Genomic DNA, 18,600 nt, shown 5'->3' on the forward strand with positions numbered 1-18,600 from the left:
GAAGAACCGTTCCAGACAGGGTATCAAAGCTCTAGGTCCATCTCTCCGCATTTCTCTTGGCAGTACCTTCTTGTGTGTGAGACTTGATTCTCAAGACCATAACAAGACTGCCAACTTCAGCCACTGCAAACATCACAGCTGAGTACAACAAAACCAGAGAAGTAAAAAAACTCTCTTGTGTATCTTCTTCAGGAGTAAGTAAATGTTTATCAAAAGCTCTCCCAACAGACTTCATAACTCATTCTTCATTAATCAGAACAGAGTCAGGTGCTTGATAACTGGCCTATATTAATTTTTGAACAGGATGGAATGGGTTGGGGCCAGGGGTAGATGGGGAAAATCAAGACCACTATAGAAGCCAAATGATGTTTCTATATAAGTTTTGCTGGTACTATTCAGGAGCAGAAATGGGAAAAATAAGAGTTTGGTTGATTACAGATTGAAAATCAGTAAGATGTGTGAGATGGAAGAAAAAAATCAAAGATGCTGGTGAGCATGTTATCAGAGTAGCTTTTCACAAAGTCCAAGCTGACAGGAAAAAACGGATTCCAGGAAATGGCTGGTCAACCAGAGGAATGTGGAAAGATCAAAATCAGATGGTAATTGTTAAAAAAGGAAAAGGAAATAAAAGAAATGTGTAAGTTCAGAGAATGAAATTTTGGAACTAAAGATTTGAACATAGAGAAATAATAGATGAGGACAAATTTTAGCCACAGAAATTAGCTGCTGAGTGACTTGAAGGTCACAGTAAAATGGGAAATTAGTGAAGTTTAAGGATGTGGAGTTCAATGCTGACTTGAACTATATGTAATCACCAAAGATGATGACAAGAATTATAGGTAATGAAACAGGTTGAGGGGAAGCCAGATACAATAATCCTTGAGAAATGTGGAGGCATAATGTAAAAGTATGTAGCAGTCAGGAACAATGAGAAGAGAACATTCTAACCAAGCAAACCTAGCAAACCTAGTTTCCAAAGAAGAAAAGCTGAGAGAAGATTATGAAGGGGGCATTGAAAATGGCTGTGTGAAGCCAGAAGAACAATACTGTCTAAAACCATAAGAACAGGAACCAACTCTCCAAAAGCCTAACCACAAAGTACACTTAGGTTTTTATTTTGTTTTAAATTAACTAAGAGGTAGACAGAAATTTTAAAAAGAAAAAAAATCGAGTATTTTTCTGCATGCGAGGGTACATGCAAACAAAATGCTGGATTATTCTAATATATCAGTACTTTAGCCTTTCTAAAATTGCATATCATAGAACCTTACATACATTTAAAATGTACTTCAGCACTGATCCTTCTTATTTTACAATCTTTAAATCAAAAAAAAAAAATTCAGCTTTTAAAAGACAGTATATATTACATATACTCTTCTCTTCCTCAGCATGAAGGAAAATATGGCAATTTAAGATTCTTGAAGTCAAATGTTATCAAGCGAAAGCTCAATACAGAGGCAAACCAATTATTCTGCTAACTCAGCAAGAAAAACAAGCAACCTAAGCAGCATTCCCATTATCCATATTAAAATATATATATTGGGCAGCCCTGGGTGGCTCAGCGGTTTAGCGCTGCCTTCAGCCCTGGGCGTGATCCTGGAGACCCGGGATCGAGTCCCGTGTCGGGCTCCCTGCGTGGAGCCTGCTTCTCCCTCTGCCTGTGTCTCTGCCTCTCTCTCTCTCTCTCTCTATGAATAAATAAAATCTTTAAAAAAAATAAAATATATATCTATGAATTTGGAGATATTCAGAAAAGCATACGTTGTGATAGGATTCAAGTTCAAAATTTTTTCCTTTATCATTTGCAAAGCAGGTATCAGAATCAATAACTTCAAACAGCACTTTAAAAGACAAAGACAAAAATAGAAAAAATAGAAAAAATAAAGACAAAAATATAATTGATGATTAGATTTTTTATCTACATACTCCTAATGACCATCATATCATGATTCCCTGATGTAAACATCCATGCCATTTTCTTTCAAGGAAAGTATACAATCTGATATTTCTGTTTTTTTTCTGCAATGGTATGCTATTTGTTTGATATTCTATATCATTTGATAACAAAGTAGTTTTGTAATAAAATATATATCTAATAATCTCACCAAACTTCCAAAAATGTAGAAAAATAGGAAAAATAAATAAATCAGAGCAACTTTTAAGAGAATAAAACTCTTCAGCCTTCTGCTACATTTTTAAGTGGCAAATCTTAAAGCAGAAAATAAATTATGCTGGAAAAAGAGAAATGGAAGTAGTCATTGAAGTACTTAGAAAACACAAAAACCGTATCGTTTCAGTATAGAAAATGGCTCAACAAGGCTACTTACTAAACAATTTTCTCTGTATGACATAATGGGTTTTAATTGTAATTACATATTTTTTAATATATACTTCCAAATATACCCTAGAGTCATTGTTTGAAAATAATTAGTCCAAAAAAATGAAAAACAAAAACAAAAACAAAACAAAAAAGGAGTTGACTGTATTCCTAATGCCTTAGGGAGGCTTTGTGATTTTTTTAAGAATTAAATACTCCTTAGAGATATTATTCAGTAAGACATAAATATATGGATGGTTTTTTTCCGAAATTATTTACAACGTATTTCCACATCACAGATGTACTGGACACTTGCATGTGCAGTGAAATAGCTGTTACCCTTCTTCCTTGATTAACCGCTACTCTAACTGCAACAAGCTGCATTCATTTTTAAGGCTTTTAAAGTGGAAATTACAATGCCTGCTGTGATAATTGTGATACTACCCTAACTGTGGCAATCACTTTAAAACTACTTCTTTGCTTATCATTAGCAATGCTAAGTGATAAAAATAATTACATCAGAAGCATTCTGGGAAATAATTGTTTAACAGTTTTGAATATTGTGAAAAAACTCCATCTAGAAAACTCCGCACCGTGGATTAGGAAACAGTCTGATGACATGGTCCCTTCTAAATTTCCTCTAATTAAGTAAAATCCACAGATGATTTTCAATCACTCTCACCCCCCTTCTTTCTAGCTACCTCCCCTACAGTCATGCTCACTGAACCAGTGGCCAGACCAGGCTGACAACAGAATAATCAAGGTAGAGCAATTTGCTGGGATCAGATCAGTTCAGATTCAAGTCTGAAAGCTTTACAACTCCTGTACCTCAGGGCAACGAGTCACCCAGTATGTGTCAGATGTGTTAAACTGCAAAGCACTCCACAATGAGTGCAAGGTGATCATTTATTCAATCTTCCATATATCCATGAAATTCATATGTAAATGGGAAAGCATCTTTTCCATGACAGCTCATCTGAAATAAGCATCTGTCACTCTTAAACAACTGATTTTATAAATATAATTGCCCTACATCTTGTCTTCTTTGGAAAGAAAGTCAAGTTATCCAAGTAATTATTCTTCTGGATGTTCAGAATTCTTGACAAGTGACAAATGACAAAGCAGAAATGATACACTAAGACTAAACATGGATAAAAATCAACCTTGACTTTTCTGCTTATTATCTTATAAGCGTCTAAGTTTAATTCAACCCAAAGATACAGTTGAGAATCAACACAGGAGCATAAAATCCATTTAAAGTAACTGATTATACAAGAGAAAAGATGATGTGAAATGCATACGTAGATCAGTAAAACGCTTCTTGTTGCGATCAAAAAGGCATAAAAAGAGGAGTCTTAAAGAGCCTTGTGACCCGGTAATACTGCTCAGTCAGTGAGATTGTGAACATCACTCATGTAACTAAACCCATTATAGTTGCTGCCAGAAAATGGTCCAGTAATAACTACCACATTTTTAAATGCTCCTTTTCCAACCAATACTTAAGTTGAAATATACTAAAAAAAATGAGATTTTTAAGATACATGCACTGGGGGAAAAGTCAGGTGATATTAGAGAAGGCTTCGTGATTTTTTTTTTCCTTTTTTTTTTTTAATTTTTTTCCATTTGAACATTAAAGAACAATTTCAACTTAGGAAACTAAAAGCTAAACTGAGGGACAGGGTGAATCTCTTTTAAGGGCCAACTCTAAAACCTCACAGAATGTTAAACTATTAAAAAAAAACTTAAAAGATAAAAAACTAAGTTACTTTTACCTTGAAATAGCCAAGATAGAAAGACTCTTCTATCAAGGACATCATGATAGGTTACATGCACAGCTTGGCACTCAAGTGTTTATTCAAAGGAAGAATGAATGAATGGTTGGTCACAGCAAAAATCATTCCTTAGGAATTTGCCTTTTTATACCTGATTATTCTTGTCTGTCAGTTGATCAAGAGTTTCAGATTGTTTCTCCAATGCTCGCTCTAACTTCTTATGCTTAAGCTTCCACTGCCTGATGGACTCCTGAGCTTTCAGTTTCAGCCCTTCTCTCTTCTTCTCTGCCTCCTGTCTCAGAGCCTCTGACTGTTGGAACTCTAGAAGGTACTGCTCGGCCTGCTTGGTTGCATCCTCAGCATGGTGAGTCAGCTCTGAGATCTGAAGGTCAGCACGCTTATGTTTGGCCTCACAAGTCTCAAAGTGATTCTGGATCTCTTTAAGTTGATCCAACATCTGTAGTTGTTGCTTTTCCTTCTGTTCCAATTGCTGTGTTAAATTCTGGGAATAAAGCATGAGAAATATTAGGAACACGTTCTTGTCAAAACTGGATGCCTAACATAGTGTCAAACAAGAATCTCTAATGTCACCAAAATGGGAATCATCTGCACCAAATTCCCTTACTGGTCAGTCTAGAAAATGAGTCTCTTTCTGGGTATTTTATAAGCACATTAGCTGGTAATAATTTTTTATAGAATAGTTTCTCATTTTTAGGCTACTTCACTTTCCAAAAAGGGAAAATATGTATTTTCCAATTGACTGTCACCAAAATAGAAGGCCTTTTGATGAGAAAAACAATATGCATTACTTTAGTAAAAATGTAGTGCTTTGTCCAACTGAAAAAAAAGTCAATGCTTTTAAAAGTGTCAGGTTATCACAGTAGTGATACGTGATATTTCACTTTCTGGCAGCACATAAAACTTTGTGACAATAAAATAAAAATATCTAATAAAAATGCACACTGAGGGATCTCTGGGTGGCGCAGCGGTTTAGCACCTGCCTTTGACCCAGGGCGCGATCCTGGAGTATATTCGATCCCGGGATCGAATCCCACGTCGGGCTCCCGGTGCATGGAGCCTGCTTCTCCCTCTGCCTATGTCTCTGTCTCTGTCTCTGTCTCTCTCTCTCTCTCTGTGTGACTATCATAAATAAATAAAAATTTAAAAAAAAATGCACATTGATGATGGAAACATTAGTATAGATAATATTATATTTGAAAGTCCATTTAAAAGACTCAGCACGTGATGTGATGAGCACTGGGTGTTACACACAACTGATGAATTACTGAACACTGCATCTGAAACTAATGATGTACTATACATCGGCTAATTGATTTTAAATTTTTTTTAAAAGACTCTCAATAAAGAGTTTATAGATAGGTTATTTCCAGCTAAATCTAATGTTACAAGTTGATGAATTTAGCTCAAGCTTATATGAATCAGTGTAGGATAGATTTTTAAACAAACTTCAATTTATTTGGAATATAGTATAATTAAGAAAATCAAACTTGAACACTTAAAATCTAGTTTCCCAGAATGAGTCAACAATACATTTGGAAATTGCACTAAATCATCATGATTCATACTTACTTTAATTTGAGAAGAACTGGTAAAGATCTAATTTTAACTTCAAAAATGAGGACACTGCTTTTAGATAACATTTCATATGAATAAAAGAATGATGGGATCATTAACATTAAGCCACCATTGTAGAGCTTTGGAAGGGAGTAACAAATTCAGAAATAATGGATTCCATAAGCTGCCCTTCCTAAGCCTTACTTTCCAAATACTTGAGGGGCAAAGGTAACATGAAGAGGCCATGTCAGGACACTGAGATGATACTGGAGCTGGACAAACAATAAATATCATCTATATTGTAAGGCTCTTGCAAATGAAAACTGAAAACATTTACCGACTTCTGCTGACCCTCACAGCAGAAAGCCCAGTTCCAAGTTCCATTATCCCTGCATCATAACTCAAAAGTAAATACACTTTCTTTCATGATCATGGTTTGACATTGTGGCAAAAAAAATATATATATATATATATAAATAATAATAATAATTAATAATAATAATAATGCCTTGAAAACAAGATTTTCAGAGCAACAGGTTTGCATTTGCTCAGTTTGCTAAATTCAATGCAGCCTGGAAGAGATGAGTCACTCCTTTATCTACCCAAACAAAACAGTAAATTGAGAACTGTGCACTTGTTTGTATGGAAAATTCTAAAATGAAATCAGAAAACCATAGCCGTAGTGGTTTACCAGTTTGCCCTTATCAAAGTTTTACCACAAAACTAGAAATCAGCTTTATTAGCTAGTAGTATTCATGTGATTTCTCTATCAGCAGAGAGATACCAATATTTTTTTTCTCAACAAACACTTGGAGAGTGGGTACCCTTCTTATGTGTTAGATACATAGCTTACAGAACAGTTAACGGGGCCCAGCTTTGAACCAAAAAAGTAAATAACATGTATTGGGGAGATATTCATGATACCAGCTAGATTACAACAGCAGATAATGCTAGATGCTAAAACGATGGACAGTTACCTGAAGGGGCCTGTATTCTACAGTGCAGCTGGGGAAGATCTCTCTTGGGAGGTGACATATGAGCTGAGATCTAAATGAGAAGGAGCTAGCAATAATAATTATTATTACTACTGAGGTTTATTGAGCACTTGAGTTGTGCAAAGGATTGAGCAAATGCTTTATAGGAATGACCTCATTCGATCCCAATATTACTATCTTGATTTTAGTGATGTGTAACCAACTCTCGGAACTTGCCCAAGATCACATATCTAATATGTGAGGGAATGGGATTCAGACCCAGACTGTCTGGCTTCAGAGCCCATGTTTTCAACTTTTTGCTAAGCGGCCAGACTCTCAAATGACCCTAACTCCATGCCTCTTCGTCATCTACTACCACAGACCTATCTTAGTGGCTTTTTCCAGATCTGCCACCTCTGAAGCAAGAGTTATGTCCCAGTACTCCCTTCCTCCAATAATCCCTCCTCTCACTCCTCCCCACTCCTCAGGACTTTTGCTTTATCTACCAATTTTCCTGGTTCCCTCAGTCCTTTCCTTCTGATACATCTGCTCTTCATTGTCAGGAAGATGACCACGCCTTGACATTTCTTTTGCTGGCTTTAAATCCAAGTTCTTTGACCTAACTTCCTTAATTTTCACTTTAACCACTTTCTTGTTCATATCTCAAACTCCTTTTTAAAACTGAACTTAGGGCAGCCCGCGTGGCTCAGCGGTTTAGCACCGCCTTCAGCCCAGGGCGTGATCCAGGAGACCAGGGATTGAGTCCCATGTCGGGCTCCTTCCATGGAACCTGCTTCTCCCTCTGCCTGTGTCTCTGCCTCTCTCTCTCTCTCTCTCTCTCTCTCTCTCTCTCTCTCTTTCTGTGTGTGTCTCATGAATAAATAAATAAAATCTTAAAAAAAAAAAAAGACAACTGAACTTAAATGTCAAAAAACACCAGCTCTGGGGGAATTAACAAACTTCCTGTTTCCTTTATCAGATTACTAAATCTTCTAAGGAAAATCACAGAGGGGTATCAGTTGATGTGATGGCACATGAAGAGGCAACTCCTCAGTACCCAGAAATTCTACTGCATGCCTCTTCCCAGTCCACACAGTGGCCCTTCCAAAATGTCCTGTCTTGGACCTACCATCTTTTCACTCACTTCTAGTATGTAACATAGCTCCTTCTTAAGAAATAAAATTACCCAAAGCAATCTACAGTTTTAATGCAACCCCTATCAAAATACCAAAAGCATTTTCACAGAACTAGAACAAATAATCCTAAAATGTGTATGGAACTGCAAAAGACCCCAAGTAGTAAAGCAATCTGAAAAAAGAAGAACAAAGCTAGAAGTATCACAATCTCAGATTTCAAGATATACTACAAAACTATAATAATCATAACAGTATGATACTGGCACACAAATAAGTACATAGATCAACAGCACAGATTATCGAGTCCAGCAATAAACCCATGCTTTTATGGTCAATTAATCAATGAAAAAGGAGGCACAAATATACAACAAGAAAAGACAATCTCTTTAGTGATATTGGAAAAACTGCATAGCTACATGCAAAGGAATGAAACTGGACCATTTTCTTTAAAAATGCAAAAAAGAAACTCAAAACGGATTAAACACCTAAGTATGATATCTAAAACCATAAAATTTCTAAAAGAAAATATAGGCAGTAATTTCTTTGACATCAGCCATAGAAACAATTTCTCCAAATACGTCTCCTTTACAAGGAAAACAAAAGCAAAATTAAACCACTGGGTTTACACCAAAATAAAAAGCTTTTGTACTGTAAAGGAAACCATCAACAAAACAAAATGGCAACCTACCGAGTAGTAGAATATATTTGCAAATAAGATACCTGATAAGGAGTTAATATCCAAAATATATGAAGAACTTATACAACTCAATACCAAAAAGCAATAATCCAATTAAAAAATGGACAGATGACCTAAACAGACCTTTTTCTAAAGAAGACATACAGATGGCCAACAGACCCATGAAAAAAATGCTCAACATCATTAATCAGCAAGGAAATGCAAATTAAAACCACAATGAGATATCACTTTATACCTGTCAGAATGGCTAAAATAAAAAACACAAGAAATTACAATGTGTTGGTACAGATGTGGGAAAAAAGGAACCTTATGCACTATTGGAGGGAATGTAAATTGACATAGCCACTGTGGGAAACAGTATGAAGGTTCCTCAAAAAATTACAACTAGAATTACCGTATGATTCAGTAATTCCACTAACGGGGATTTACTCAAAGAAGATGAAAATACTAATTCAAAAGGATACACGCATTCCTATGTTTATTGCAGCATTATTTACAATAGCCAAGATACAACCCAAATGTCAACCCAAATGCCCATTCATAGATGAATAAAGATGTGATACACACACACACACACACACACACACACACACTGGAGTATTATTATTCATCTATAAGAAAGAATGAAATCTTGCTGTTTGCAACAGTATGGATAAACCTAGAGGATATAATGCTAACTGAAATAAGTCAATCAGAGAAACACAAATACCATATGATTTCACTCATTTGTGGTATTTAAAAAAAAAACAGAACAAATGAATGAACAAAGAAACAGACAAAAAAAACAGACTTACACACAGAGAATGAAATAGCTATTGTCAGAAAAGAAGGGGATAGAGTTATGGTGGGGAAATAGATAAAGGGGATTAAGGTACACTTATCTTGATGAGCACTGAGAAATGTGCAAAATTGTTGAGTCATTGTGTTGTACACATGAAACTAATGTAGCAAAGTGTGTTAATTATACTTAAGCAAAAAAATAAAATCATAGAAATAATTTTTTTAATGAAACAAACAAAAACCTTTATTAATCCAATGAGATCTAACCAGCACCCTATACTCTTCTTCCTACTAAGCCAAATTCCTGGAAAGAGCAGTCCATACCTGGTACCCCACAATTTTATTCCTAATTCATTTCCTCATTTATTGGATTTGTTTTCCATCCCTATCATACAATTAAAAAAGCTCTCACCCAGAGATCATATACAGCCAAATATAATGGACTCTAAAACTCTACCCTAGTTTCCTTGTAGCATGTGACACGGTCATTTGCCCTTTGTGACTTTTAAGTCTCTCTTCTTCCCTGACTTTCATAATTCCCCTCTTTGCTAGTTCTCCTTTTTCTTCCTGTTCTTTAATAATCTCATTTCCTAGGTCTCTTCTACCATTTAGCTTTTAAATACAGATAACAGTACAAGGTTCTAGTATTAAGCACCGTTCTACCAGAAAATATCTGCAGTAAGTAAATATGTAGCTAGATAAAGATATTTAATAAAGGTGTTCTAATTCAGAAGTCAAACTGATTTTCTAAACTCCAGGCCTTTAAATATTGAATTATACAATGATTTCCTACATTTGGGAATCCCACAGGCATCTTAATTTTAGCATGTCAAAAAACTGAATAAATCTGATGCCCAACTCATAACAATTAAGGTAGTCCTACTTACAAAATGGTGGTAAAGGCTCTCTCTGCTAAGACTATATAGAAATGGGAGTGGAATTGTATATCTAAATAGTGAGAAAGTCTGAAATAACTGCTATGGGAAAAGAGAAAATGAACAAGAGATAAATGTTTAAAAGCTAACAAACAAATAATGTCATAGTCAGATAGTCTCAAATTTATAATGGATTCAAATATACAAAATTCTTCAACTTTCTCCAGCAAGCTTTTGAACCTAAAAGGAAAATAAGTTCAGAACTATTTATTTTTTCTGTAATTGTAGAACAATAAGAATAGGCACATGATTAACATCTGTAAGCCCAGAGCTTAAGCACATAAAGTTCTTTATTCTCACATTTTAAAAATTACAGACTTTCATATTAACATATTACACACAATAACTTGCTTAGAAGAATATTTGAAAATACTATGGCATTAATTGGGTATATAAGTATAAATGAATAGAAAAGGATGTGGTTCTGGGATGCCTGGGTGGCTCAGCGGTTGAGCATCTGCCTTTGGCTCAGGTTGTGATCCCGGGGCCCTAGGATCAAGTCCCGCATCGGGCTCTCCTCGAGGAGCCTGCTTCTCCCACTGCCTATGTCTCTACCTCTCTCTCTGTGTCTCTCATTAATAAATAAATTAAATCTTAAAAAAGAAAAGAAAAGGATATTCTAATTGTAAATAACTGTGGTTCTTACTATTGATGGGAAAGTAGGTTTGAATTTGAACTCAAAGAATACTGCCTCTAACTGTCCCTAGTCTAGAAACTGTTGCTACTGATTTGCTCCCATCAGTCTATTTATATTATGCTTCAGGTAAAACCTGTCATAGAATTCCTTCCTATATTCACTCCTTGGTAGGTTCTATTCAGTCACTGTTTTGACACTATCTTTAATCCATCTTCCACAAATAGCCAATCAGAATAATCTAACTGTAATAAACATTTCTCCCCCATCTATCAAGAGATTATATTACAGAACCTGCATAAAAACCCTTCACATAAGCACACACCTATGGAGAGCACACAGGTAAACAAACACATCATTATTCCACAGATAAATGCTTTCAGGGTAGGCAAGTATTCTAAATATTAGTATCTTCCTATGTACTACATGAAATGCTAAATGAAAAGCAATTTTCATATTTATTCCATTAGGATGATTTTCAATTCTATTACTATGATCATTCCATTCCTGGAAGCCTCTTCTATCCTAAAGAACATTTTATAGTTAAACTGTGTGAAATTATCTCAGCTACTAGAACAGGGTGGTTAAAAATCATATCACTTAATCAAGTCTATTATTTATTTCTCACTATATAAGTACTGTCAAAGACAGGAATCATCCAAAAACACAGAATGTCCTTTTTTCCCCCAAGAATTCCATCCAGTTACATGGGAGAAAAACCTCTGAGGTTCTGTAGCCAGGCCTGAGAATTAAACCAACGTAAAATAGATTAACAGGAGAAAAGAACACAAATTGTATTTAATATTTTTACTTCTACATAGGAGCCTTTGTTGAAAAAATGAAGATCCAAAGAAGGGTTCTATTTAGAGCCAAGAGTTCCTAAGCCTTTTTGACAGAGAAATTATGGAAAGTTGACATGAAAAAGGAAAAGGGATCTAATAAGCTCAAGGCGTAGTTAACTGTGGGAAAATGACTAGGAAATATATGGAGGAAACTAACTGGAGATCAGGATGATTTTAGGTTTGTTTGTCCAAGTCTGTTTTAGAATCAACTCCCAATCTGCACTGATAAAAAAATGTTCTCTTCCTGGTAGATGGAGGGCACTTTCCTCATGGAAAATATTATGACTTCCTTTAGGTAGAAAAAGAGGGGTCAGAGTACCCTTCCTACATATACTGTTTCTCAAGGGCCCTCAACTCAATATATGCCAAAGTGACACTTTTGGGGTGGTCTGTTCAGATCCCCTTCACAGCACCTTACCAAAGGTTTATAAAAGCTCCAACTCAATATAAAACTTTACACATTTGATTTCTCTTTTATCTCTTTCTTCAGGTGGGAAAAAAAAAAAGTTAATAAGGAATTGTGTTGAAGGACTCAGGTTTGCTGATAACTAGAAGGATTCACTGGATTCAGCATACAGTCATACTTATGCTAAGATTTATGAGAGTGAAAAAAAAAAAGATTTATGAGAGTGAAACGATACAAGGCAAAATCAGCAAAGGGAAGAGAACATGGGATATAGTCCAGAGGAACCCAGGCACAAGTTTCCAGGAGTCCTCTCCCTGTAGTCACACTGGATCTGTTCAATTCTTTCAGCAGTGAATTCTGACAACATGTGTAAAGTACTGTCTACCAGGGAAACTCATTAGACACTAAGTGCCCCAAGTTTTAATTAGAAGCCAGTCACTGAGCTACTATCTGCCTAATATGTACCAAAATTCCAGACTCTGAGGAGCAAAGCAGGTGTTCAACATAAACCACATTCTTTGTACAAAAGGTTAGGCACCATGAGCTACATCTTATCATTTATGGAAAGTTTCTTACTTGATTATCATTAAAGTTCCCAGATGTCAAACAGGACCTATTTTGGAAGCAGACCTAAGGAAGTGGTCTCTTGTCTACTATGTTAACTCCTTTCTTCTCAGTAGTAAAATGGCAAAAAAAGAAAAAAAAAAAAAGAATGCATTATAACAATGCATTTAGAAGATAGCAGAAAAGAACTCTCTCCTTTTAAAACTGATTGGCTTTGGCTACCAATGTCTCCCTTTTTAATTGCTACAGTGATTGCATTCAAATTATACCTACAAACAGCCTACTCATAAGAATAAGGCAGATGAATAAGACATCAAAATGGAAACAGAAGATGAAAAAGAGATATTCTATTTTTAAAAAGCAGTTGTGGATAGAACCACCATAAATTTTAGCTTTAACTGTTCACACGTCTAAGATCGTAATTTTACATATGTGGGTTACAAAAAATATTTACCAACATAAAATTACAAAAGTGGAAAAAGTGGACTAGGTAGGGGGAAAATGGAGTAAATTTACAGAATAAAGGAACCAGTTCTGTCTAGTATACGAGATTCTTTCAATCTGCCTTCTTCCTATTTCTCATACTCATGAAAAAAATGCTAAGCCTACATTGGAACACTTTCCATTAAAGGACAATAAATAGACTATTATGTAGGTGACAACAATAATTATTTGCTCACTGGTATCATTACAATATAATACAATTTCTCCTCTACTCTTATTTAATAGTGATTACACAAAAATAAATATTGATTCCATATCACTGTATTATTGACTTGGATACCAGCCAAAAAAATCTCTTAAATAATTAAATAAGTTACCACGTTATCTCCTGAGATAGGAGGAAATCCTACACAGGAATTACACAATCTTTGAGGTAGAGGTGTTTCTGGAACATTTTTTAAAATGAGAGGGGGGAAAAAAATCACAGAATAAAGTTGACTTGACTAAAACAAAATCAGAGGTAGACTAGTTATCCCCTTCTATGTTCAAGACACTGGCCAGGCACAGAGGAAAGTAATATATGAGAAACACTAATTGGGACAAATATGATCAAGCAGGAACGAAGTAACATCATTGTTAGCTAGTAGAAATAGGATTTAAGTTAGTAAATTAAAGAGAAACTACTGTGATCAACAAGAAATCATAAAGAAAGACCCATAAAATAAGGAGACAATGGGCAAACTCAAGTGTGAAGAAGGGAAAAGATTGGGTCACTGATAAAGGACAGGCATTTAAGAGCAAGGGTAGCATGAGCAAGAGCCACAGATGGGGCCATCAGGGCTATTCATGAAGAGTGAAAGTTCAAGAGGGCTAAAAACAGATTAAAAAGTAAGGTCAGAAACCAGGCTAGGGGAATGCTGAACTCCAGTTTAAGCTTTCAAAAGTTTCTTAGCAGGGGAATAATATGATCAGATATGTGCTTGAGAAAGATTAATCACCAAAGGACATCATACTAACACCAGGATATTAAAATATTATAGCAACATTAAAAATAATTGAAGATCATCCTTTTAAAGCAGGAATGGACTTTTAGAACCAATTTTTTTTTCTCATCTGAATTCAATTTCAGCAATCAAATTCAATAGAGTTGGCTTATAGTAGATACGAATGCCATCTATGGCCTTCAGGAGACTAGGAAAAAGAAGAAACCACTTGTCAGTCTTTTTGAATAAAATACAGGTATGTTTCCATTCAATCCAATAAACATTGCACTCAGAACAACCAAGCTACTGAGACACAAAGGTGAATAAGATGGCACAGTTCTACATTCTACTGCTACAGAAAACCATACAGTATAGTTAGGGAAATAGACACATAACAGTTATTTTTAATAAAAGTGTTAGATATGAGCAATTTTTCTCCTGTATTTCAAATTCTGTCTCTCTTTCCAATTTATGCTTCCTAATCTATACTTACATTTCATTCTTCAGTGTCTTCATCTGTCCTTATCTTTATATGATGTTTTCTAACAATGATTCTTTGTCAAAAAGAAAAGAGCCCTGAGCTAACACCATTAAGTGGTGGCTAAGGGAACAAAAAGAAGATAATTTGCACTTGCTAGTAAAAGTAATAAAGACAAAGAGAAAGCAAAAAAAAGGTAGAAGGCAAGAAAAAGTAAGAGGTAGAAACACAGCTAAAGAGAAAACAAATGCCCATGCCAGCCAGTCAATGTCAGAACCCAAACAACAGCCAACACCACTATGGCAAGATTGTGCATGGCACTCCTGTCCTTTTTTCCCTTCCATGCCTTTCGCGATGAAAGGGCTCATAACATTGGTGTTGGCAGGGGAAATGGGAAATGGGTTTGAGAGGAGAATGGGAAAGAAGGAACAGATTAACAAGAGAATCTAATCAACTAGACACCTCCCAAAAAGTCTTTTGTAAGAATTCAAAACAACTTGATTCTGTAATGTTTGAAAAAGAATGATCCCAAATTAGGGGCAAGCCAAATGGAAATACAGTCATCTGTAAAGGCTCTATTTAGTAATGAAAAATTAGTGGAGAGAAAAAGCCACTTGTTCAATTTGTTCAGTTTTCCCAAACAGTTTGATAAAAGCCTCTTCTAAATTCTGTACAAAAAATTACCTATAAATTTTTCTTTTAATTTTTATAATTGCTAGCCTTTGAGTTTTAGATACATGAAATATATAGCACAACAGTTATACACATGCACACATAACATACTTTTTAGTACACGAGGGTAAACATGTACACTGTAAAATGATGTGTTTATATTATACTCACTTTATTGAAAGTTAAAAAACAAGTTTAAATTTTAACTATTATAAAGATTAAGAGTTTTTATATCTTGTAATTGATGACAAGTTATTTTAAGCACAAATGTTTTGGTTCCCAAGTCTCCTTGGTTGGAAACATCATTCTAATTATAAGATTTCTCATATAAAAACACACAAACCACAAAAGATTGATCTGTTTTGCAATACAGTTTCTAGAAACCCAGCACAGTGAAAAGCAGCAACTGCCTGTTATCAAAATGGTAAACTGAAACAAAATGATATCTAAAGTATAGGCAAATATAAAGTTCAATTCTTCATAAAGACAAAAATGGTAACACTAAAGTTAATAAGTAAGAAGCCTCAAGTAGAACACGGTTTGAGACAGAATTCAATTAATTATCTTTTTTTTTTTTTTTTTTTTTTTTTTTTTTATTGGTGTTCAATTTACTAACATACAGAATAACACCCAGTGCCTGTCACCCATTCACTCCCACCCCCCGCCCTCCTCCCCTTCCACCACCCCTAGTTCGTTTCCCAGAGTTAGCAGTCTTTACGTTCTGTCTCCCTTTCTGATATTTCCCACACATTTCTTCCCCCTTCCCTTATATTCCCTTTCACTATTATTTATATTCCCCAAATGAATGAGAACATATAATGTTTGTCCTTCTCCGACTGACTTACTTCACTCAGCATAATACCCTCCAGTTCCATCCTGACTCTGTGAACAAAGATAAGGCTAATTCCAGCCCAAACTATGACTGCCTTAAAGCAGACATAAGATGAAAACACAGGCTGACCAGGGATATTCAAAATGAGATGCAAATATCTCAGTGAGAACAAGAGGACTGATTCAAGTATAGGAAAAAAATTAAAATTTTATTTATATTTACTGTATTTATTGAAATTAAACTCTTTTCCAGAGTTAGGTTAGTTAAGTAACCTAAAATGGACAGGAAGCTTTAATTTTTTTTTTTTTTTTTTTTTTTATTTATGATAGGCACACAGTGAGAGAGAGAGAGAGGCAGAGACACAGGCAGAGGGAGAAGCAGGCTCCATGCACCGGAAGCCCGACGTGGGATTCGATCCCGGGTCTCCAGGATCGCGCCCTGGGCCAAAGGCAGGCGCCAAACCGCTGCGCCACCCAGGGATCCCAAGACAGGAAGCTTTAAAAACAAAAATCATCAAAGAAACTATACACTGAGGGGTGCCTGGGTAGCACAGTAGTCTAAGTGCCTGACTCTTGTATTCTGCTCAGGTTGAGATCTCAGGGTCATGAGATGGAGCCTCATGTCTGGCTCTGTGCTCAGTGCAGAGTCTCTTAAGACTCTCTCTCTCTCTTTCTCTCTCTCTCTCTCCCCTCCCTTCCCCATGCTTGCTCTCTCAAATAAATTAAAAAAGAAAGAACGAATGAACAACACATTGAATATAACATTACAATATATGGATAGGTATTTGTAAATGTGACATTAGGATTAACATGAATTCAACCAGCATTTGCAGAGTGCCAATCATGGGCACAAGGCTAGGCTCAAGGGCTATGAAAATATAAGGCAAGGTCATGTTTCTCAGCTAAAAGAAAACCTGATTACTGGCACTTGGTTTATGACCTGACCAACAGCAGTTGGCCCCCATCTCCACCTCCTTCTATTATATACTCTCTTATCCCATAGAGGCTACAAAACTGAATGTTAAGCACTTCCTTGAGCTAGGTTTGGGGGCAAATTAGACTCAATAGAGAGAGAATTAGAATGTGGAAACTGCATAGAGACAATATACTTGCTAATTTGGCTTTTTGCTACTGGCCAGCCAGGTCTTAGAGATGTAATTTATTTTGTTCTGTAGTGAATATGCCCCTTTGTGCTTTCCCTTCTTAGAAGCCTAGGCAAGGCATGTATGCAAACAACTATTGCATAAAATACCTAGAGCAGTTCTATTTTGCACACTAACCCTTAATTGATGTTATAAAGTTTTGCCTTTACCATGTAAACAAAAGAACCGATTTAATAGGATTTCACCTCAAATTCTCAGATTCTCAATTAAGCCATGCCCCACTCACCTCTATTGGGAAATTAGCCTGACATATTCTCGCATGTCTTGATAAGCTCATTCATTTCAGTATAATTTAGGTGTTCCATGAACTGATAGTGAGAGGACAACTAATCAATTTTCCACAGTCAGGTGAACTAAGGGAAATATCTGAATAAAAGAACTCAAACCAATCAAAACAAGCATTGTAGCCCTGAAATACAGCTACAGGCAGCTAACTTAGACCATCACTTGTTGGGATCATATTATTAAAAATTTCTGAAGTCATGATTGGTTGAAAGTAGAATATATACTTAAAATTTATGAGTCAATTACTCTTAACAAGCAAAATACATATTAATAATATTTAATAACTGATTCAAATCCTTTTATGAGTTAAGGATCAACTACATAAAATATTAGGGGCCAATGCAGTAACCATTTCACAAATAATTCTTCCTTTACAAATAGAACCTTCTGTCTTTTCTAACCTTCTAATTTGGCTACATATACTATTATCATTTTCTTTTTGCCAAATGAAGCAGACACATGTAAAAGGACATTAATCCCAAATAACAGGTTCCTCAGTCTTTCTCAGTGATTAAAAATAATTATTTCTCCACAAATCCTATGAGAATGTATCTGCTTCATACAACTAGTTTCCTTGTACTTTTTAATGAAACATGATACTAAGCTCAAGCAAAGTACAGAAAATAATGTTCAATTAATTAAATACATTCATTTCTTTGTGAAGAAATAAAATATTAACTTCTGTTTCATTAGCCATGATGTTCACTACACAGAACATTTTATATGCACATTTCTTCAGAGTGTTCAACTTAAAAACACAAGGGGATATATAATTAATACTGAGGTCCCAGCAACACACTGGGGAAATTCTGACCTGGGCACACATATCTGAAGTACATTTCTGTTTTCTTAGTTCTTCTCACACTCTTATTAGACTGATAATTTTAACTCTGCAACTCTGATATTTAACTAAAATAGGTACTTTGGGGGAAGAAAATTTGAATATAGATAGTATAAGACCATTCTGCTTTAAGCAGATTGGTATTTGGGACTGCTTTTGATCAGAGGTGGAAGGACCTCTGATCATACATCTGCTATGAAATGCAAGAGGACAAAGCAGGTATCAATAAAAGACGTACACTTTTGTCTTACCAATATTGAGGTAGGCAGCT

At 35.4% G+C, this 18,600-nt stretch overlaps 1 protein-coding gene across 22 annotated transcripts in view; it reads right to left on the bottom strand.

Moving 5' to 3' along the window:
* The window catches only part of CEP128 (centrosomal protein 128), a 400,883-nt gene that overhangs the window by 264,087 nt on the left and 118,196 nt on the right, over positions 1 to 18,600 (bottom strand). For all 22 annotated transcript variants that reach the window (XR_003134759.3, XR_004818081.2, XR_007412452.1 and 19 more), the window contains one exon: positions 4,241 to 4,591. Coding sequence is in view for 18 of the 22 variants with exons in the window: in XM_049113364.1 (XP_048969321.1) it covers positions 4,241 to 4,591 (351 nt within the window). In the remaining 4 variants the exon portion in view is untranslated. The remainder of the gene's footprint in view (positions 1 to 4,240; positions 4,592 to 18,600) is intronic.

The sequence above is a fragment of the Canis lupus genome, chromosome 8, assembly GCF_003254725.2.
Source record: "Canis lupus dingo isolate Sandy chromosome 8, ASM325472v2, whole genome shotgun sequence".
NCBI lineage: Eukaryota > Metazoa > Chordata > Mammalia > Carnivora > Canidae > Canis > Canis lupus.